The sequence below is a fragment of the Talpa europaea genome (assembly GCF_964194135.1).
Source record: "Talpa europaea genome assembly, chromosome: 8".
NCBI classification, from domain to species: domain Eukaryota; kingdom Metazoa; phylum Chordata; class Mammalia; order Eulipotyphla; family Talpidae; genus Talpa; species Talpa europaea.
The window spans coordinates 45,731,408-45,754,191 of record NC_140075.1 but is presented as its reverse complement, the minus strand read 5'-3'; the positions used below and the strand labels follow the sequence as shown (position 1 = coordinate 45,754,191).

Sequence of the window (22,784 nt, the reverse complement as noted above, 5' to 3'; positions counted from 1 at the left end):
GAGGGACAGGGAAGCGAAGAGAGTCAGGGAGCAGAAAGGACCTCCTTCCCCACAGAGGCAGCTCTGTAGTGGGGTAAGGGTGACCCTCAGCTGGGATGCCTCCTCCAGCGTGAGCTAGACTTGTGCCCCCAAAGCCTTTTCCTCACCCCTCTGCAGCATTTGATGACTATTTATAGATTCTTAAAAGAACAGACTTGCCCCCCAGTGTCACTCAGAGGACTGATACTGGCCCTAAAACCCAGGAGGCCCTGTGCAGTGAGAGAACTGGGAAAGGCCTGGGCTGAAATTCCACCTCTGCTACTCACAAACGACGTGACTTTGGGAAAATGATTTAAGCCCTATGATTCTTAATTTATTTCTTAGAAAATTAAAGATAACCAATCGGGGTCTCTCTCTCTCTCTCCGTTGCTTTGATGATTAAATGAGAAGTGAGATAATTTATAGCACACCCAGCATGGTGCTGGGACCGAGAAAGCCCCCCAGAATTGCTGCTCCTCTCCTCTCCACCAATTACCTCGGCTGACTGCTAGAGGGTTACATTAGAGAAGGTGCTTGTTAAGCAGGACTTAATACAGGTTGATTTTCTTTCTCTCTCTCTAAAAGACAAAATGGGCTCCCAACTGGTGAGGCTCCTGAGAGAGTGAGTATGGGAGTGGGCGATAAATTGCCTGGTTTCTCTCAGCGACTCTTTCCTAATTCTCTTCTGCCCCTGCTGCACAATCCCCTGTTTATCCCAGATCCGGCGTTTGCGTATAGAAAATAGAATCTTTGGTGGTTTTGTAGAAATATCTCAGGAACTAGAAGAACGAGGGCCAAGTTAGTCATGCTCTGTGAAATTACACTCGGGAGGTGATGTTTATCTTGCCCAGGCAGACCCGGCACTAAAATATATGGTAGGGCTAGATGTCCTTGACAGCTAGGGACTGTGGTTTCTCTGGAACCGGGGTTGGGCAAGTCTGTTCTTTTAAGAATCTGTAAGTAGTCATCAAATGCTGCAGGGCGAGGAAAAGGCTTTGGGGCTCAAGTCAGAGCTGACCGCGGCTATGATGGGTGGGGAAGGCTGTAGTGACAGTGGCCTTGGTGAAATGCTTGATGCCAGCACTGTCAAGAGAATGTCTGTGAAGATGCAAATGATTTATTTCTGTGCTCCCCATGCATTCGAGCACTTGAAAGGTAGCTAGTGGGATGGAAGAATCACATTTTTGATTTGATTTAATTTCAATTGCTGCACATGGTCACTGCTATCATGTTATAGGGTGCAGCACTCCTTGAGTAGCATTTCTAAACAGGCAGTCTTGCTGAGGTAGAATTTCCAGGTATACACAGGGGAGTTTTGATGGGAGGGCAAGCTGCTGCTCCCTGGAAAGACTGAGGCAGATCTGGAGAGAATTTGGAGGGGGCAGAGAAGGGAGGGTGAGGTGCAGGAGGAGGTTTGGGCGTGGACCTGCTTCCTAATCGGACCTCCATATGCTGGCCCCTTTGGTTCCATCCTGTCTGGAAGACCCAGAGCAAGATAAATGGCTGGTAACAAAGAGACCCCTGTGTTATCTCCAAGGGCCTCGTTGTCTGTCTTCCTGGGATAGCACTGAGCACTCCTTGTGGGTGGGTTGGTTTCCACTGAGCCCCTGAGGTGGGACTCTGATCAATAATTTTGGGCGGATGAAACAGCACTTCCCTAAGGCAAGTCTTTGGCCCTCCTTAGTGAGCTCATACTGGCCTTGTATGATGGTCAGGGCAAAAGGGAGGAACTCAACCTAGCTTGTGCCTACTGCCCTTCCTTCTCTGGATACGTGCCTCCCTCCCCATCTCTAAGCCCTCAGTAGATGTCCTCAGGCTGGACCAAGCCTCTCACGTCAGATGCCTTGCCCAGCCCTAGAAGGTGAAATATGACTTCATTTCTTCCCAGCTGATCTCAAGGGCAAAGCAATCCCTCTCTCTCTCCTCTTACAAAACCGCCCCCCCCCCCCGACCCCGACCCCCCATCCCCAACCTCAAACAGCCGTGGGGAACTCCCAGGGGCTGGTTATCACAATAAAAAATAAGCAACTGGTTGTTTGGAGGCCCTGATCTAAATGGCAACTCTGCTAAGAATTCTCTTTGTGATCCTGGACAAATGATTTCCCATCTGGGTCTCAGTTCCTTCATCTGTCAAATGGTGGGGTTGAAGAGTTTCTCTAAACACTAACATTCCATGATTAAAGTAGATCCAGTGAAATGAGATTATCTGAGGGGACTAATCATTACAGGCAACTTTAAAAGAGAAGCTGGTTAACCCAAATCAGTGTCTAATTGGCAGCCCACGTAGGGAACTCCCTTAAGGAGGGGACCTTCCAAATTCCCTCACCTGCTCCCACAGATGCCTCTAAAGTGACAGGGCGGGGGCCCCTCTGGTCCCTCAGGTGGAAAGATCCCACCCCTCCGCTCCAAGTGCTCTGGGGTGCTGCCACCCACAAGGACCTGTTATTTATGGGCCTGCTTGCTCTTGGAAGGGAAATCTGGCGGGAAAGCAAAAAAGTTCAGATAAACAAAGGAAACGTGTGCCTAAAAAAATGAGTCACCTGGAGCTTGAACTTGTGGGTGTGATAATGAAAGGAACACTGGACTGGCAGTCAGAGGGACCTGGGTTGGTTCCAGGCCTCCTTCCAGGCTATGCGGCCATGGGCCAGTCACTGTGTTGAGTTTGGCTTTCCTTCTCTTTAAAATGGGATAGAAACTGGCCCTGCCAACCTCACTTGCTGCTCATGGGAGCCACATGCAGTCGATGGTGCAATACTGTGCACTTGCAAAGTAGTGGTGACGGCACATTCACCTCCTGCCCAGCAAATACCTGCACGGTGCTCACCACACAGCACAGCAGCAGGGGCCTCCCAGCACCCTAGAGCATGTGCTCTGAAGCAGTAAAGATGTTAAATTGCTCCAGAGCTGTTTTAAGGATAAGGCAGAAATGTTAGTGCAACAGATGTCAGCTTGTCCCTCCTGGAGGATTTGGGTTTCAGTGGAGTATTTCTCTGTTGGCTTCAGCCCAAGTGGCGGCCACAGCCTTTTCTCTGACCTACGGTTCAACCCAGAGAGTGGCAGGTGCTTGGTTTCTGCCCCGAGGTTAAGGAGTGACTGACAAACACTGGAAAATGAACTTCATTTTGGGAGGGCCTCACAGTGATAGTGAATAGCCTCTAAGATCTTCTGGTTCAAAACAGAGGACTAACAATGAACCACAAATATAGGTGGAGCCCAGTTTTTTCTTTTTCATGGGGGTCATGAGCAGAGATTAGTCCTAGGTCTAGTCTGGGTCTGGAGACCCATCAGGGTATTATGATGGGATCTGGTGCTCAAGATAACTGCTTAGCACCTCTGGGATCTAACATTTCAGGGGACCATGGAAATGAATGAAGAGAGGCCACCCCAAGGATTTTTCCAGAAATTATCAAGGTTTTCTCTCCTAGCACTTGGCAGCATGATGGCCACATACTTGGGGAAAGAGAGAGAGGCTGTGTTAATATTAGTCTGAAATCTCTGCAGTTTTGAAAACACCAAAACAGAGTTTGAAGTAGTTCCAGGAAAAGACTGCAGGGAACTTTTGGACCCTCAGACAACAGACAAGTGGCTGCATCCTGCCCTTCTGATGGCTCCAGGCACCTCGCCCTCTACACACACACACACACACACACACACACACACTCACACACTCACACACTCACCTTTGAATGGGGATTGGGAGCGGGTCACGAGAAATAGCTGCTTGGTCTTCTTGCTCTGGTGATCCTGGCGGATGTGGTAGCCCAGCGTATTGCAGTGGCCCTTCTTGCAGCTCAAGCACAGGCCCTGGCTAAAGCTGTCCATGCCACTGCACAGGTAGGCTGTGCTCTGCAAATCAGCATGCAGCAAGGAGTCGATGAAGAGGTGCACGGATCTCTCATGGGCACATTTGATGGTCTCGGTGATGGCTGGAACACAGGGCCAGAAGGATGTTAGCACCCCTTACCCCAAAGCACCCTTAACTCAAAGGATCATCTCATTCTAAGCACAGATTAGTGGCACATGAGGAAGGAGGGTGGGGTTGCCTAGACTGACCCACTGGCAGCGGTGGGATGCCATAATTGACCAAGAACTAAAGAAGGAGTAGACCTCTTCTGGTCTCTTAGTGTTGAGACACAATGCCAGTGATGGTGGGGCTCCTGAGGGCAGCCCACTCTTAGAGAATTATAATGTTATGTTATAGTGTTATAATGTTATGTTATAATAAATGTGTTATAATAGAGTTTAAAGAAGAATCCCAAGTCACTAGGAAAATACTGAATTACTTAAGAAAACAGGGTAGTGTAATTCATTTCAGTATTTCTATTTCAAATGGTTGAAAATGTACAAGGTGCTGATAGCTTGGGGGTGAGTTCGCTGGAAGAGATTTGTGGGGAATGCCTCCTACCTAGGTAAATGTGTGCCACGGCACTCTTGTGACTTGGCTGAAGGGCTGGTGAAGGCTCAGGCCTCTCCCATGGTGTCTACCTAATATCCCGAAGGAGCCATTGCTGCTGTAAGTGACTGACTTCTAGAAGGACATGTCCAGCTCGTAATGGACCTAACCCCAAAGAACAAGCTTATGAGGTTTATCAATCATGGATATTTTTTGAAAGATTTATTTATTTAGGCATACAAGAGCTGGGCTACAGGCCAGAGGTGTGGGTGGAGGGGGTGAGAGGATTCACCAGAGACAGAGTGGGGAACAGAACAGTGACTGAAACACACTGCTGAAGGAGCAGCGGGTGAGACAGGAGAGGTCTGCTGCACCATGTGAGTTGCTCCCTGATGGGCCGGGGATGGAACTCGTGCTGCAGAGGCTGCGGACTGCTTCATAGTGCTGTGTTTAACCCCTTGCGTCACCAGGGAGGCCCTCAATTATGGATATTGACCTTAAAAAAAACACAAAACCTTCCAAATCTTAATCTAATTTTTAGTGAAATTGCTCTCAAGGAATGTTAAGGAACTGTCATGAGACATGCAAAGTACCAAATCTGAAGGTAGAACACAGGTAAATTTACCAAAAAGCTATTGCTATTTCCCCAAGTGGCTGAAAGCTTGGATATCTCAGTTCTGGGTCACTCATGGCTGCATTCGCTGAGCACATACTCTGAGTGGGTGCTTACTGGGTGCCTTCACTCCCCTGCTTCCTGAATCTTCACCACAGCCCCTGTAGCAGCAGTTACAAGTGAGAAATCTGAGCTCCAAAGACATTCATTAATTCACCCAAGCTCGGCCAGCCAGGAGATGGTGAGGGCGGTAAAGCAGATATGATGTTATCTTCTGTTCAGGTACAGTTGGGAGAACCAGAATGGGATTGCTATCGAATTAAGGGTGAAGAAAACTGAAAAACCCACAGCAAGATTGGGCCAGCTAAATAAACAGAAGTGGCTCTATCATTTTGACGTTTAGTAAAGTTTTTGTTTCAGTCATTGGTCGGATGCATTTGCTAGATGACTAGTTACTAAGCCCCAGCCTTCACAACTGTGTTAAGCTTTGGGAGATTGCAGATTTGGGAGGAGGACCAGGGAACATTGGTGGTGGGAGGGGGATAATGGTGGGCAGATGTAAGGAATGACAAGGGTAAGTTCCCAGAAGGTTCTCAGGTGTGGGTGGGTGGAAGGCTGGGAGTCCAGCCAAAATGAGATAATATGGAAAGTGAAGGTCAGTCTGATATGGTAGAGGTGAAGGTGGTGATGTAATCACAAGAGTGTTCTCAGCTCAGTTTTGGATGACTGGGGTGAGAAGGTGGTGCGCCAGGCTGGGGGCGCGCTGGGTTTAGAGCAAGTTGGCATGCTTTAATCAGGATGATATTTTGTAATGAGAAATTTGGAATGCCTCTGGAACGCATGGTTTTCACTGACATTTTTATTCCTTATCCTGTGCATGTCATCAATGTGCCTGTTAAAATTTTTGTTTCAACATTTAAGAGAGAAGTAGCATCACAATCCAGATAACATCACATTCGGTTTCTGCCCTGAGTTAAAGGAAGTAACAAGGACATATCTACAGCTGTACTTTGAATCAGAAGAACCTCAGTAATGTCCTGCATGAGCAGATGATTAAACCTCCAGGGGGTAGAAGAGTTGTTCCCACTCTTGTGAGCCCAATGATCAAGAATCCATGAACTATTAAGTGGATCCTCATGAGACACAGAATAGAGGAAGCCCCCTGAAGGAGGAAGGTTCTGGAAAAGGAATAACCACAGACCTTAGGACTCAACTTTCAGAAGGGCTGGTACCCAGGAGAGATTTTGTGCTGGTGGGGTGGGGGTAAGAGATGTGGATTCCTGATGTGCCCTCAGCTCATCCTCAGAGCTCAGGCTTCAGGGACCTCTGCTTGTTAAGAGGTAAACACCAATTTTACCTACTTCCGTAAGCCTTCTCGCTGAGTGGACTTGGTGACCTCCACCCTGGACTCCCCCCACCTCACCCTCAGTTGAGCACCACAGAGTTGGAAGATCCTACAGGATCCAGAGGCCCCATGCAAGTGTGGGGAGCGCAGGCCAGAGCTCAAGGGTGGCCATGTCTTATCTCTCACCATTTAAGCCATGATTGGCGATGTGTTTGTAGAGATCTAGGAAGTGGCAGCCAGGCTGGAAGGAGCCCCCATTAGGGTAGAAGTCATAGTGTCCTATGGGCTGTTTGATGCCCACACTCAGGCCCATGTGCTCCCGGGTAAATGTGTGAATGGCATCTACGAAATTGGCGTCATCTGGTGAAAGACGATCGCTGGGGGACATGCCCTCAAACATAGGGCCTGCAGCATCCAGCCCTAAACAGAAAGCAAGGGTAAGGGTTAGAAAGGGAGGGCAAGGGTGGTAGAATGCCCTTTTTAGATTTTTGATGTTGGTACACATTCACGAGCTAGTGGGAAGAAGAAAATCCTAAAGCATCACTTTTCTCTTGCCATCACCTTTTTCACAGTGGAACTACAGTAATTCATGGTGCTGAAAATTGCTGGGCATTCTCCATGGGGAGAAGAGATTTGCAGGAACTATCCAGTTGAAGAAATAAGGTTATGAGGGAATGCTTGATTTATTTAAACAAATTAATTTTAAGTACCTCTCAAGCTCCTTTCAAGAGCATCTGTTTGCCTACAAAAAACCCACTGTGCTTATTATAAGTAGTTCTAACCTACTTATCAAAGTAAGAATTTATTTGCCAGCATGTTGTTAACAATTTCCCTAGACAAGCTGACTTTTCTCCTGTTCTAATGTCATGTCACTGGAATGTCCAGAGCAGCCCCGGGACATCACTGTTCCAGGGTGAAATGTGAACAAATACTGCTTCTCAAAGCTCTGTCCCTCCAGCTGCAGGTGGGCTTGCCGGAGGCAAGTGGGGACTCATGTGCCTGTAACTGGGGAGCATTTATGCACTCAAGGTTTTTTTCTCTGCTTTTCTCCCTTTACCTTCTCTGAAAGATCTTTAATGTCCCATAGCCCTGCCTTCCTTCCATGTTGGGGGTGAAGGAACTGAGAGTGGGTCTTGAGAACACTTGTTCGCTGGCTTTACCTGTGGTTTCAAAGGAAGGAGGCCTTGTTATGGCTGGTATTCCTTTCTTCATGAGGCTGACTACAAGATAATATCAGAGCAATCAGCTATCCTGCTGTCTCTGACTTGTGTGGGCCTGATCAGTAATATGTGAGATGGCCCAGGACACCAGTCAGAGGGAGAGGGTCTGAGTCTCAGGCCTGATGCAGCTTCACTGAGATTCTCACTCAGACTTCTAGGCTTGACTCCTCAGTGACGGGCTTCACGAGTTTTCTGTGGAAGGTTCTTATGGGAAGTCTGCTCACCCCCAGGCTACTGAGGGTTAAATCACGAGGGTACCAAGTACTGGTCTGTGGAAAAAGCCTCTGTAGTCACCAACAAGATGGAAAAAAAAAAAAAAAAAAGAGGAGGATATGCACTCTCATGACAATTTTTTTCATTAAATGTCGGCCATTAATCCTATCTTTTTTCATGTTAAAATAAATCTCTTCTTTTATGAAGTAACGATAGCAGTCGAGAGTAGCTGCCAAAAATGTTCTTAATTGATCAAAGGTCACAATGATGCTATTCCTCTTTAACTCCTTTGAATTGTTTTAGCATGTGAGGTATTATTTTAGCCTGCTGGGTCTTGAAGGATGGGTAGGAGTTTGGTAGATAGGCTAGAGCTGAATGGATGAGTGGTCATAAGATATTCCAAGGGGAACAATATCTGCAAAGGCCCAGAAGCAGAAGAGGCCATGCATGTTTGTAAAGTGGAGAAAATGTAGTATCACAGAAACTTTGAGCCACAGAAAGGGAATGGTGGAGGAGTCATTGGAGAGCTTTTTGAACACTTCACTGAGAAGGCCCCTGCCTGTTTTACCAGTAGGCACTAAGGGGCCTTAGGGATTTGGCTGGGGAATTAAGTTGGTGTCAAGGTGGAAGGGCATTTTTGCATATTTCCAGCTCTTCTTGGGTATCAAGGGCCATTTTCAAGTTGACTACAGCTTGGGGTGAGGTTTTTGGTACACAGCTCCCTCAATACAGGAAAAGACTTCTATGTTTCACAAATGTGGAAACTGAGGCAAAAACATGACTGATCTTACAGCAAATTTAAGGCGGTAATTCTTAACTCTATCACACTGAGCTCTTAAAGCTACAGATGAAAAAATTCTTTCCTGCTTTGATAATGTATAGAAATCTACTTTGTAGGTCCTCTTTGGCATGACTGTGAGAGAGAGGCAGCTGTTTAAGGGAAGGCGACAGGATTTGAGGCTGTGATTTGCTGAGATCTCTCCGAACAGCAGTCTATGGCAGTGGTCAGGTTTGAAATAGCACGGCACGTCCTGCCATGATCTCCAATATAGCACGGAGGAAGCCGGGGGTGTGTTAATTATGAAACTGTTGGAAAAGCAGGTCTGGCTCCACGCCCCATGCCAATTGTGGAGATTACCGTTGTTAGTTATCAGGCATGGTTACCTGTAATTCTCCCAATCTTGCGCTTTCCACCGATGTAAGTGCCAGCAAATCCTGAGACGTGTGCACCCAGGCTGTACCCAATTAGATGAACATTGCTTCGAGAAAATTGAACAGATTCCTAGAAGACAGCAGTGAGATGGTTGCAGGGGGAGAGCAGACTAGATAAAAGCCTTTTGTGCCTCTAGCTTGTTCTGGGCTCCCGCCCTGTTCAATGTGCCTGATTGCAAATGAAGTGCCGTATTCAGACTGCATACTCACTGGTTTCTCACCTTGCTGAGTGTTCTCTCTCCTTTCAGGCTTGGCTACCTGGCACTCCGCCTGGAGATGCTGCCTCCCTGCCTGGCTGTCTTCACCTAAACATTAAGGCCCTGCAGCCATGCCCTCTCATTCCTGTTCATTCATTTGATGGCTTACAGGGTATGTTTAGATTTCTTCACACATCCAAGAGGATGAGCATAAAAGTGGTGGATAGGGAAGTGGGAGAAGATGGTTCTACAATGAAGGGGTTCAACTGAACCCCCTGAGAGAGGTGTGGGGTCTGGTGTCCAATTTCTGTGAGATTAGCAGACGTGGTTCTCACGTCTGGGTTGCTTTGGAGATCTTACCTCCAGCCACCGGACAAGAGCCGCAACCTCTTGGCCCACGACGCGAGTGTTGTGCACAGCAAGTGTGTAGTGGTTGTAGGCCAGGCTGATCCAGTCTGCCAGGCCCACGTTCACTGGCTGGGCCAGTCCAGACTTTAGCGCAGTCACCATCTGCTGGATCCAGTTTTCCAAGAAGCCATCCACCTGAGGGTGGGCCACAGCAGAGTCACCTCGCTGGGAGGGGATAGAGGGAGTACCACACTTGTTTTTTTCTCCCTACTCACCTCTTTTTCTTCTTCAACACTTGGAAAATGCTGGATCCTCTTCTCCAAGAGAAAGAGCTTAACGCAGGACTCCCCAATCTTAGCACTACTGACATTTGCCCAGATGCTTTTTTGTTATGCGACTGTCCTGCGCATTGTGGGATGTGTAGCAGCATCCCTGGTCTCTAACCACAAGATGCCAGCACCACTCTCCCCCCAAGCCCCAATATATCTCCAGACTTTGTCAAATGCTCCCGGGGGTAACCCCAACTGAGAACTATTGTCTTCACATTTCCCTCTTTTAAGACTCCCTGTCCCATCCCCTCCAGTCTTAAAATAATGGGAAAGTGTGTAAATCAGGTACTAAAGGCTTATCTACCCTCGGAGGTCATCTTCCCGGGAAGTCTGCTCTCCCTCACCTCTGTATGCCATCCCAACACTTTCCTCCCACCCGCTGCTCTGCATGCTCTTGGTGTGGCTTGTCCTTTGGGGAAAGGTGCATTCATTTAATAAAGGTTCAATCAATGTCTTCCATGTGGATGTAACTTTTGGGGTTCAAATCCAGACTCTCTCAGTTACTAGCTGAGTGGCCCTGTGCAAGTTATTTTAACATTTCTCTGCCCCTGTTTTCTCATCTGGAAAATGGGGATAAGAACAATGCCCTCCTTCCAGGCTTGTTGTGAAGATGAAACATGCGAAGCACTCACAACAGTGCCTGGGATACAGGAAGTACCGTGCAGTAAATGTTAGTTACTGCCCTTGTTATGACTACTAGCCTCAGGAGTAACAATAGTAGATGTAGCCCAGTCTGGACAGGATTTTGAGAATGAAGAATTCCTTCTGGTAGAAGGACCCTGACAAGAGGACCCTGTATCTGCATATTGTATTTGTAAACAAAATATTTATTCAATCATTAATTCAGTTACCAGATACACCTAGAGCACCTGATGATTGATGGATGCAGTCCCACAGGGCAGAAGGGTAAGGCTGTTCTAGGTGGAGGGCATAGCTGAGTCAAAGCCAAAAGGAAGGAAACACATGGTTTGTGGGAGAAGCTACAAACAGTGGATGTTGCTGGAGCCTGAAGTGGCAGGAGGGAAAGGGAGGGGCGTGGGGAGAGGTGGGGGAGACAGGGTCAGCCAGCAGAGCACCTGGAAGAAGCAGGCCCTGCTGTGGACCAGCCTTTCTGACTTGGTGGCTCTTGGCTCCAGCTCTTGCCTCGAGTTAGGTCCCAAGACCAGGTCCTTGCCCTTCCCCAAAGCTCTTCTCTGGCTGCATTTCCTACGGGCCATCCTATTTTCTCTTGTAGGGGAAGCTCCTACAAGGAATGTTCTTCCTTGCAGTGACTGGTCTCTTTCTAATCCATTCCTGCCTCCAGAGCCCCCCACTGTGGTTCCCACAAGAGAATCTTTAGTTATTTCTGTTTTAGAAAGCTTCAACTGGAGTGACAGCAGTGAGGAGCCTGCAATGTGACTCCTGCTGTGGGATGGGGGCCCAATCACAGAGCCCCTGACTTGAAGTCTTTGAGAGTGTGGCCTTCAAAGCACAGCACAAAGGAGCTACTTCTGGCTCTTTGTCCACATGGGCTGTGGTAACTGCTTGAACTTTTTGGGCTGCAGTCTCCTCATCTGAGGGATGAGACTAACTCAGCTGCCTGGTAGGGAGGTGTGAGGACTAACTGGGCTGAGACAGACTAAAAAGGGGCTCCATCTATGTCAGGGACCTTCTCTAGGACCAGAAGCTCCCTCTCCCTCTCATCTTCACCAGCAGCCCTGAGGTGGAAGCCCCTTCTCTGGGGCTGAGACTCCTTGAAGGAGTAGGGAGGAGCCGCCGGCCAATGGCTGAGGCCTCCATGCTTTTTTCCTCAGGGTGCTGTGGGTTCTCCCATGTGGCACCAATGACGTCTCTCCACCCCACAAGGCAGGCACAGGGTCTGTTCTGTTCACACAGAAGTTGTGAGACTGCATAAGCAGCTGTCAGCAAACAAATGTTCAAAGAGTGCTGGGCAGGGAGATGGCCCATTTTGGTCTCTAGGGCAAGAGAAATGGGAATTTTAAGAGCAATTTTCAACTGGATGTCAGGAAAAGGCTTCCAGGTCATGAAATTGCACTAACATCTCTGGAGGTTTCAAATTGTGAACTAAACTTCCAATTGTGGATGGGCTGGATACCAGGCAGGCAGAAATACCTCTTGGAAACAAGCCCTCACTTAGTTTGAGTTGCTCATTGTGGTCTTTTCCCCCTTCTTGCATAGTAACAGAATTTCTGTCTATCCTAAAAGTCTCCTTTCTTGAAGAGGCCACACATCTAGACCAACTTTCCATTTAGATATGGCCCAAGAAGGTAACTGGAAACAGTGTACAGATGTTTCTGGAAGCTAACCTAAACAAAACATGCTGATACCTAAAGCCACTGGATACTTTTTTTTTTTTGTGGGACCCTCGCTGGTGGCCAGGGAACAAACTGGCACTGCAGAGGCTGCGGGCAGCCTCACAGTCCAGCGCTCAACCGCTGCGCCACCAGGGGAGGCCCGCCACTGCATACTTTTAATAGATGGATTGTATGGTATGCATACACACCCACAAATATCAATAAAGGTATTTTTTGCCATTTATTTATTTATTTTATTTTTTTTACATCATTTTTCATTTTTGCACGATGTATGCATTTTCGTCATGGTTATAGTCCCCATACAATTCACGAGCAGAGTTTAAAAAAATCTTTATTGAGGTAAACGGACTAATCAATAAAGTTTTTTTTTAAACTCTGCCCCTTGACCCCTTTGTGGGCATCCTTTCCTATGCTGTGTTGCTGGGAATGAAGATGTGATGACTATGTAGTAGCTGCCATCTTGGGTATCTTAGGTCCATGCGCTTAGTATGGCTAGAACCAAAATGGGTTCTTCAGGACTTCATTGGCCAAAGCCATTTAGCTCGTTTTGGATTATATATCATTGGATTGTTTTGTGAAATGAAAACAAACCTGTTGTATTGAATCATGCTGATTTGGATTTCTGTTATTTGCAGCTAAATTTTCCCTTGCAAAATCAGCATTTTCCTTGAGAGACAATGTTTTTGGTTTCCTACCACTTCTTGTGAAACGTGCTTATTCACCTGTGTCTTTTATGGGCCCTCATGTGCTCTGTGGTCTGTTGGAGCATTTTATATAATCTGAAAGGTGGAGATAATTATACTTCTCCTGCCCTGCTTGCTTGTGGAGTTGCGATAACCAATGAGATAGTGCATGGGGAAGCATTTGGAAAATTAGAATGTGCTTTACAAATATTATGCAGGAAGTTTTATCACTGGCTCCCTATCTTTTTATTAAAATGGAATACACTAGGGAGAAAAAAAAGAAAATGTGAAAACAGAGAGGAAAAAGGCATGTCAGCATTTCCTACCGACCACCCGTGGATTATCATCACCAGAGGACGGGAGGAGTTGAAGCCGCACTGCTGTAACGTGTCTGGGTGATTGAGCCGAATCTGACAGCCCTTATCCACTTCCTGGTTAAAGAGCAGGAATTTGGTCTTTGTCGCCTGCATTTCTTTCATTTCAACATCTCGAGCTCTTCTTCCAAATGGTTCTGGAATGTAAAATTGAGGATGGTGCTTAACTTGGCATATGTCCTACCTCTGCCAGCTCCGGGACAAACCAAAGGTTTCTAAGAGCACCAGCCAATGGGGTTTCTCTGAGTTGCTAGAAGTGGGCAGGACTTTCAGTTTTGGGGAACCCCAAAGAACGTTTCTGTAGAGTGACCATTTCTGTCCTAGGAGATACTGGAAGGTAACCTAGGAGAATTCAGCATAGAGGTGGAACAGATTCTCCATCCTAACATCCTGTGGCAGTAGGATTGGCCAGTCAGATACTAGGGTGACAAGGCAGCCTGCAATACAGCCAAGATTGGGACCGGGAGAGGAGAAGGATGAAGCACCAAACCACTGCTAATAAGAGATAGTGTCAAGACTTGAACCTGTGTCTGTCCTACTCTACCCTCCTGCATCCCTGTGCTGGAGAGACAGTGAATAGAGTTAGATGACACAATACATTCTTTCAACCTGTTCTTACCTGCAGACACATTATATCTCATACCCTTGCACAGACCAGGTAGGGTTGGGGATGATGGATTCCCCAGATGGAGGAGTGCCATTCAGGGAGGATCCTTCAGAGAAAGTGAGGCTGGTACTGGTCTTAAAGGATAAATAGGTGTGCACATGCAAGTGGGTATATGTGTGTGGCTTTCCAAGCCGAGGGAACAGCAGAGTAAGGGCTCAGAGGCAGGGGACCTTATTGGCATGAGGAGGCAGGAGAGAAGGCTAAATAACCAGAACCTGGGGCTGAAGGAGGCTGAGGAGTCTGGACTTGATGCTCTAGATAATAGCCTGCAGGCATGCTGTTTTTCAGCCAAAAAAGATAAATGGCTATCTACTTGGAATCTTTCAAAGACAGCAGGAGGATGGAGTAGGGAGAGAAATATTGTAAAATTTCACTTTCTACTGTTTTTCCAAGGTCTTCTAGTTTCTCTTTTGCAGGAAGCTTCATTCTGACCTTAAGCCACTTTGGAATGGGGGTGGGCAGTCCCCCAACTCTAGAAAGCAGCTGTTACTTAGCAACAGTTACTAAGGTCATGGTGATGGTCAAAGAAACACACTTCTGCTCAGGGGCTGAGTGAAACCCAAGGAGGTGCCAAGTTCCCATGGTAGTAGCACCCCAAATGGGTGATATTTTATCTGCCAAGATTAGGTCAAGAGCTGGGGGAGGAGACTGATACTTTCCCAGCTGAGGGTGGGCTCCCCTGTGGCTGAGGGGCTGATACAAGACCAAATCAACATTCTTGGTTAGTGAACTCAATTCAGCCCAATTACCAAGGACCCTGACCGTTCGTTCTGAGTATAAAGTCATTCAGGCTTCTTGAATAATAAGTCTTAGACTTCTGGTTTCAGGGGACAGCAGGACAGAGAGACGACGAAGTGCAAGGGGAGATATTAATGAAACCAATTTTCCTACCCAAAGGTTATTAATTTGAAAGGTCATTAATTCCCAGCAAAGGGCAATGATTTTTCACTATAATGACAGAATGAAATGCATCATATTTTATTAAAAGGGGATGTGAGTGAGAATCTGAATAACTTCTCTGACACAATAAAGGAAAATTCTGCTGCCCTGTTTGTCTTTCCTAAGCTTGGAGGATGCCCAAACGTATCCTTGTCCCTGCAGCGAGTTCCCATCTTGGACTCGCCACCATATTGTCTGAGTCAGAAGCTGGGAGTCACCCCCAAATCGGTCCAAAGCTTCAGGTTCCCAAATATCTCCAGAATTTAGTGCCCTAGTTGCGGTGGATGCTGTTTCTTAACTAGTTTATTGCAACAGCTTCCTAACAGGTCCCTCTCTCTGGTGCCCCCACCCTCCTCACACAGCAGTTTAAAGACTCTTTCTGGACCAGATATGACTGTTACACCCTGTAGTGACTTGCTTTAAGCTTCTTGGTCAACAAGTCAAGTCACCACCTGAATAATGATCTCCCTTTCTCTCAACCCCTCTCCTCTTTTCATTCTCCTGCTACCCCAGTCTATAATTCCCCCAAATGCCTTTTCACACCCCTGTGTCCTTGTGCTGTTGCTTCTCTCCCCTACCTCCCCCCATCTTTGCTGTTCGCCGGTGAACACTGGACCATCCATTAAAATGGAACTCAGACCACACCGTCCAGGAAACCTCATCTAGCCAGAGAGAATTACTTCCTCTTGCTGCCAGCACTGTAGAGCCATTAGGGTTGTGTCCCTGGTCCTCAAGCTTGTCATGAGGCCCAGGGATTTATCTGTTTAACTATGTGATGTTTCTTCCACCAGGCTGTGAACTCATGGGGCGCATGCTGGGCGCGTGGTAGGTACTCAAGAAGATGAGCTATTCTGTGGCATCCAGTTCTCAGATCAAAGCTTATCATTTGATTTGTCAGAGATTTATGCATTGGAGCTAACGGTAACTAATTTTCTTTTATTCAGTGACCAAATAGCTACATTTTTCTCTATTTCAGAATAACTGACTCAAATGCAGAGAGGACTACAGGAAAATAAAATGGGGATAGTATTCCTATCTCATGAAGCTGCTTCAAGGATTAAATAAGATGGTATTTATAAAGCTCTCAGAATAATGCCTGGCATACTGTTAGCACCTGTTCAAGGGCGTGCTGTTAAAATTGGAGCATGTTAAAATGATGTGGATTGGAGCATCTAGTATCTTGAATTTTTGATCTGAGGATCGTTTCTTTCCATAAAAATGTATCCCAGTTGTCCTCACAGGACAAATTCTGTCTTATGTGTATTTGCTCTGGATTTAGTGGGGAGAATAAGCTCTGGCCCCGGCGCCTGGGGTGGGAAGGCTGTTCAGGAGAGTCCTATGGATAGAGAGTTGTTGGAGGAAAGGGCTAAGAACAGCAGAACTGACTGGGCTCTCCCTTTTCCTCCTGGGTTTGAGGCATGACGTTCTTTAGTGTGTGCATGGATGAAGAAGCTGTGTGTGTGTATATTCTCGTGTATATTCTTTTCCTCCATTTATTTTCTCAATAATTATTTATTAAATATATATTATGCCCTGAGTCTGGGCTAGGTACTAGTTGGTGGGGGGAGGCAAACAGGACATGACTCCTGGCTTTTCTGGACCCCCGGTCTGCTGGCAGAGACAAGCATGAGAACCGACTATGGATGCGGTTGCTGTCAGGGCTGCAGGGAGGCCCTGAGTAGGGGCTTTAGGGAAGATTCTGGCAGATGAAGCATCTAGATGAGTCTAGAAGGATGATGAAAGATTCTTTAGGCCCTCACATCTAGGGAAAATTGTTGAAGAAAATGGGACTCTGGTGGCTAAAAAAATAAAAAAAGATTTGGTGGAGGACATGGGTGTGGAAGGGCTATTATGGGGGAGAGGGCCTAGAATTCTTTTGTCTAACTCGGGGAGATAGAGACAAAATGAATGGGTGGGCATAACATGGGAAGACAAATTTTGACATTAATTAATTTATAAAAATTCAGGGTTGAAGAAATTGGAACAAAGAGAAAATAAGGCCAGTAAAACAAAGACAAAACATAGATTAGCACCCTACAATGCACATTGTGGGACTGCATGAGGCTGCTGAGATGGGCCATCGATTTTGCTTGGAGCTTCCGACTGGCCAAATCAAAGAGGCAAGCAGAGCATTTGGGGAGTCATGGTGTCCGGTTACTCACACCTTACTGGTCCTGAAGCCTGAGGTGGTTCCCCATGGGTTACTCCAAAAAGAGGTCACTGACTGATTGTAGTCTTGACACATTTCTACCAAATATACTGTGGCAAGTTTTGTGGTTGTTTGGGAGAGCTCTGCAATCCTCAGTGGAAGCAGCACCGTCAGTGCCAAGCAACATTTAATCACATTGCGTTCACTATAATTCAGCAGCAGTCCCAGGCCTGAGGGAGACAGGGGCCTCTTCAGGCCACATGGTGGAAGACAGGGAGCCCAGAGTGTCTGAGCCTCCATGGGAGCATGCATTGTCCCTTTTGTGGAACACACAGAATACTCACTTCCTCAGCCAAGTTACAGCTTCAAGGATGCACTGCTATGTCCACACCCAAATGTGTACTGAAGTCTCTTTCCCCAGTGGTACCCTGCTCGAAGTGAGCTCTACACTGGGCACCCCCACCCAGGTGTTCTTTTGGCATTGCAAACTTAGTGAGACCAACCTGAATTTATTCACCTTCCTTCAACTCCTCCTTCTTCCTTTGTTCCTACATTTCCTACTGCAGTTCATAACACCATCACTCATCTATGGAGTTGCTTGGGCTATTTGGCTTAGAAAAGTCCTGGTGTCCTCTCCCTGTCTCCTTAGTGACCACCAGGGTCACCAAATACTGAGGGCTCAGCCTCAGGATTATCTTCTCTGCATTAGCCACTGGAAGGACTTGGTCCTTCAAAAAAAAAAAAAAAAAGCACAATGTTATTATACTTGACTTTTAATTGTTATACATATATAAGCATATATGCATATCTATTTTCTATATACTCATTGTATATACATAATTTGAAAATTACTGACAAATAAAGAATCTCACTACTCAGAAAAAAGTCCTATAAGTATAATTTGGACTATTTCCTTCCAATCTTTTCTAGTAGAAATATATACTCTATAGATATCTATCTGGAGTGCCTATAGCTGAGATCATATTCTGTGAATGGTTTTATATCCCTCTTCACCTATGATGGTAATTTTCTTTTTTTAAAAAAAGATTTATTTATTTATGCACACAAGAACTAGGGTACAGGCCAGTGGTGTGGGGGTGTGAGAGGATTCACCAGAGACAGAAGAAGAAGCAGAACAGGCAGATCTACTGATGCACTGCTGAGGGGAGCAGTGGGTGAAGCAGGAGAGGTCTGCTGTGCCATGTGGGTCTCCTCCCTAGCCAGGGATTGAACTTGTGCTTCAGTGATTGCAGATAGTTTCCTAGGCTGCGTCTTAACCCCTTGCGCCACCAGGGAGGCCCCTATAATGGTAATTTTCTTAAGGCATTAAAATTCTTTAAAATAATGCTTTTGATAAGTGGTTTCATTTATTTACTTATTACATTATTGTTGGCCATTTATATTGTTTCCAGTTTGTTTTTTCCTCTTACAGAGCATGCTCAGATAACTATCTGTATATATAAATCTTTGTCTGAATCTATGAGTATTCTTAATATAGAGTCCTAAAAGTGCAATTATTAGGTATATGTACATATGCATATATGTCCACATCAATTTTCAGCACTTTTAAAGCTAATGTTTATTATTTTCTCTATGCCAGGCACTGTCCTGACAGTTTATTTGTATTATTTAAATCTCATCAGTCTTGAGTAAGCTGTGAGGAAATCTACTGATTCCATTAAAAGTGAGGAAATCTGTTCCATATTGTGTTAGTTGGGGCAATTCCTTCTCCAGCTATGTCTTGAATTGACACACCAATAGTAAGAATCTGGGGGTGAGACTATGGTTTTGAGCGGGAGAATATTAACTGAGGCAAATAGTCAAATCCTTCGAGAGAATCAGCCCCTATTACCTGGAGAGCATGTTGACGGGCTGGGAGGTTTGGGGTTGTCATCTGCATGACAGCAAGTTTGGGGCAGCAAAACTCGCCCCAGAGTTAGTGAGAAGGAGAAGCTGCGGGTGGCCATTCCATTTCTAAATGAGTTTCCTCGCAGTCAGTGATTTCTCTATTCCTAAGTTAGCCTTCAGGCTTGAGACTTCCTAATATTTCATAAAGAACAAATTATTTCATTTTATGTTGGGTATGAATATCATCAGGTGGGTGACTGCAGGCGATAAGCTGGCATAGGAGAAAACCAAGGATTCTGACAGGATTCTGCTTGTGGTACTGGGTAGGGAGCCTCTGTTCAGTTCCATGTTTGTTGAGAACTACTGTGTACTGATGGGTGCTGAGGACACAAATGTGTAGGACAGGAGCTGTGTGCAGTTGTTTGTAAAACATCTTTATATTCATGATTTAAATTGCTACTCTGTGTGTGTGTGTGTGTGCATGCACATTTAACATTTCCCTTGTTAACCTGCACTGCTGAAAATCTCCCCAGACCTAAGACTAAGGGAGGAGTCCTCTGGAAGACTGTAATTTGATGGTACCCTGAAAACCCTCCAGACCAAGTCCTTTGTTCCGGGTGGAACAAAATCTATGAGGCAAATGTAGCCACAACTCTGAACTTAGCTACTGTGGTCAGGCCCATGATTTGTATATGGGCAACACTAACTTCAGAATTTTTAGGACTTTGGCAGGATGGAAAAATTTGAAAGAGAATTTAATCACTGCTGAGCCTTTACAGAGTCAACTCTTAGCTGTTGCTGAACTTTGATAATAAGCAATTTCTTCCAAGACTGTGGTGAGGAATTTTCTCTCCTTCCTGCCATTATGAATTTTGCCTTGATCTGGACACCACACCCTTCCTTTTACTTACTAGCTTAAAAATATTTCTCTGAAGACAAGGATGTTCTCTCTTACCACTGCTCTTCAATATAATACTGGATGTCTTAGCCAGGGAAATAAGACAAGAGAAAGACATACAAGGAATCCAGAAAGGGAAAGAAGTCAAACTATCACTATTTGCAGATGATATGATAATATACATAGAGAACCCCAAAAACTCCACAGAAAAACTACTCAAAATAATCAACCAGTTCAGTAAAGTAGCAGGATACAAAATCAACATGCAAAAATCAGTAGCCTTCCTATACACAATCAATCTGAAGAAGAAGAAATCAAGAAAACCATCCTTTCTATAATTGAAACAAAAAAAATCAAATAATTGGGAATAAACCTAACAAAAGAGAAAGACCTATACAAAGAAAATTATAAAACACTGTTAAAAGAAATAGAAGAAGATACAAAGAAATGGAGAGACATCCCCTGCTCATGGATTGGAAGAATTAACATTATTAAAATGGCCATCCTACCAAAAGCAATATACAGATTCAACGCTATTTCAATAAAAATCTCAATGACATTCTTCAAAGAAATAGAACAAATACTGATGAAATTCATATGGAACCACACACACACAAAAAAAAACAAAACCACAAATAGCCAAAGCCCTACTGATGAAAACAAAAGAGAAAGGAGGTATCACACTTCCAAACTTCAAGCTATACTACAAAGCCATAATAATTCAAACAGTTTGGTATTGGAACAAAAACAGACACACAGACCAATGGAACCAAAAAGAGAGCCCAGAAATAAAACCACACTTATATGGACAACTGATCTTTGACAAAGGAGCAAAGAATATGCAATGGAACACAGACAGTTTGTTCAATAAACGGTGCTGGGAAAACTGGACCACCACATGCAAAAAAATGAAACTAGACCACTACCTTTCACTGTGCACAAAAATCAACTCAAAATGGATAAAAGAACTGGACATAAGACCTGAAACCATAAAATATGTAGAAGAAAATATAGGTAAAACACTACAAGACACACATTGCAATAACATCTTTAAAGACTCATCACCCAAAGCAAAGAAAGTCAAAGAAAAGATAAACACCTGGGATTTCATCAAACTGAAAAACTTCTGCACAGCAAAAGAAACATTAACCAAAACAGAGAGACACCCCACTGACTGGGAAAAAATCTTTGCACTCCAGTCAAATGATAAGGGACTGATCACAAAGATCTACAAAGAACTCACAGGACTCAACAAAAACAAAATAAACAATCCAGTCAAGAAATGGGCAGAAGAACTTAAAAGACATTTCTCCAAATAGAAAATGCAAATGGCCAACAGGCATATGAAAAAATGTTCAATATCCCTTATCATCAGGGCAATGCAAATCAAAACCACATTGAGATACCACCTTACACCAGTAAGAATGGCACATATCAAAAAAACAAGCAACAACAAATGTTGGCGAGGATGTGGTGAAAAAGGAACTCTCCTACATTGCTGGTGGGAGTGCAAACTGGTCCAACCACTATGAAAATCTGTCTAGAGTTTCCTCAGTCTACTAAAAATGGAGCTACCATATGACCTGGCAATTCTACTCCTAGAGATCTACCCAAAGGACAAATAAACATTGATTCAAAAGAACACCTGCACCCCTATGTTTATTGCAGCACTATTTACAATAGGTAAAACTTGGAAACAACTCAAATGCCCAAAAATAGATGACTGGATCAAGAAGATGTAGCATATACACACAATGGAATATTATTCAGCAATCAAAAAAATAAACTCATGCCATTTGCGCAAGGTGGATGGAGCTAGAAGGAATTATACTCAGTGAAATAAGCCAGAAGAAAAAAGAAAAATATCAGATAGTTTCACTTATAGCAGGAATATAGGGGAACCAAATAAGACATCAGTGTAAAAAAATAATAACAGTACAAAACACAACAAAGCAAAAACAGACGATTATAAATCAGAGACATCCTGCAGGGGAGGAGGAGGGAGAGGGATCAGAGGGAGGGAGGGAGGAGCACAGGGGACTGAGGTGATGGTGCACGGGTGCATTGGGGAAGGAAACTCTATGGGGACTACACCTGAGGGGGTGGGGGGAAGCAAATATTGTTTAAAAATAAACAATGTTGTAAAAAAAAATTTCTCTGCCTTATTTTCTCAATTTGCATGATACAGTTATTAACCTTTGTGATACCCCTCATCTCTTGTGACACCCCTATATCACCTCATTGTAATAGTTGAACCCTATTCACCAAGGCTATATATCACATATATCCTAAGGAGGGATTGAAGTGTTTTATAAGGCTAAAGTAACTTTTCAGGTCATTAGGATATTGTTTTGAACCTGGCAGCAATCCCCAAATCTGCCTTGAGTGTATTTATTTTATAGCTATTCTTTCAAAAAGCTTTAGGATTTAGAGCTGCTGAACTACTTTATCCCTTTTGGAAGTTGTCATTTATCCATCTTCTTTTGCATGCTTGTTCTTTTAGTTTGTCTGGCTTTGTCTTTTTGCTCTTCACCATTTTGTTGTCAAATAAAACTATGGGATAAGGGGCTGAAGGAAAGCTATTTTCATGTCTGTTATATTCTGTTTTCTTTGTCTATTTTGTCTTGATTTTGCTGGCCATCCTGTAGCCCGAGATCACAACCCAACTTTTGTGGATTTCAAGGAAGAAAATAATTAAAGGCTGTGTTTTTGTGCTGGAGGTTTTTTTTTATTCCAAACTTTCTTCTTTGGCTGTACATCGTGGCAACTGTGGCTAGAATTAGAATGATTTTTTTTCTTTCAAGAAATCTGATAATTAGAGAGCATACCATTGACAAAAGCCTTCCATTTGCACTGGACTCCTTCAGGGCCAACGGGGCTTAGTTCTCTAAAAGTTTCCAAGGTCAAGGGCACTTCCTTCCCTGGATAGATTCAAGGTAGGGTGACCAGCTATTCTGACCTGCTAGAGACTAAGGGGCTTCCAATTATAAAACATGGAGGTCCCAATCACACTAATTCAGGGG

At 44.9% G+C, this 22,784-nt stretch overlaps 1 protein-coding gene across 1 annotated transcript in view; it reads right to left on the bottom strand.

The window, feature by feature from the left end:
• The window catches only part of LIPC (lipase C, hepatic type), a gene marked incomplete at its 3' end in the record, with an annotated part of 135,389 nt that overhangs the window by 13,593 nt on the left and 99,012 nt on the right, over positions 1-22,784 (bottom strand). Inside the window, exons 2-6 of the mRNA XM_084241121.1 lie at positions 13,213-13,397; positions 9,572-9,754; positions 8,967-9,084; positions 6,556-6,789; positions 3,699-3,944 (exon numbers count right to left, since the gene is read on the bottom strand). Coding sequence (XP_084097247.1) covers positions 3,699-3,944; positions 6,556-6,789; positions 8,967-9,084; positions 9,572-9,754; positions 13,213-13,397 — 966 coding nt within the window. The remainder of the gene's footprint in view (positions 1-3,698; positions 3,945-6,555; positions 6,790-8,966; positions 9,085-9,571; positions 9,755-13,212; positions 13,398-22,784) is intronic.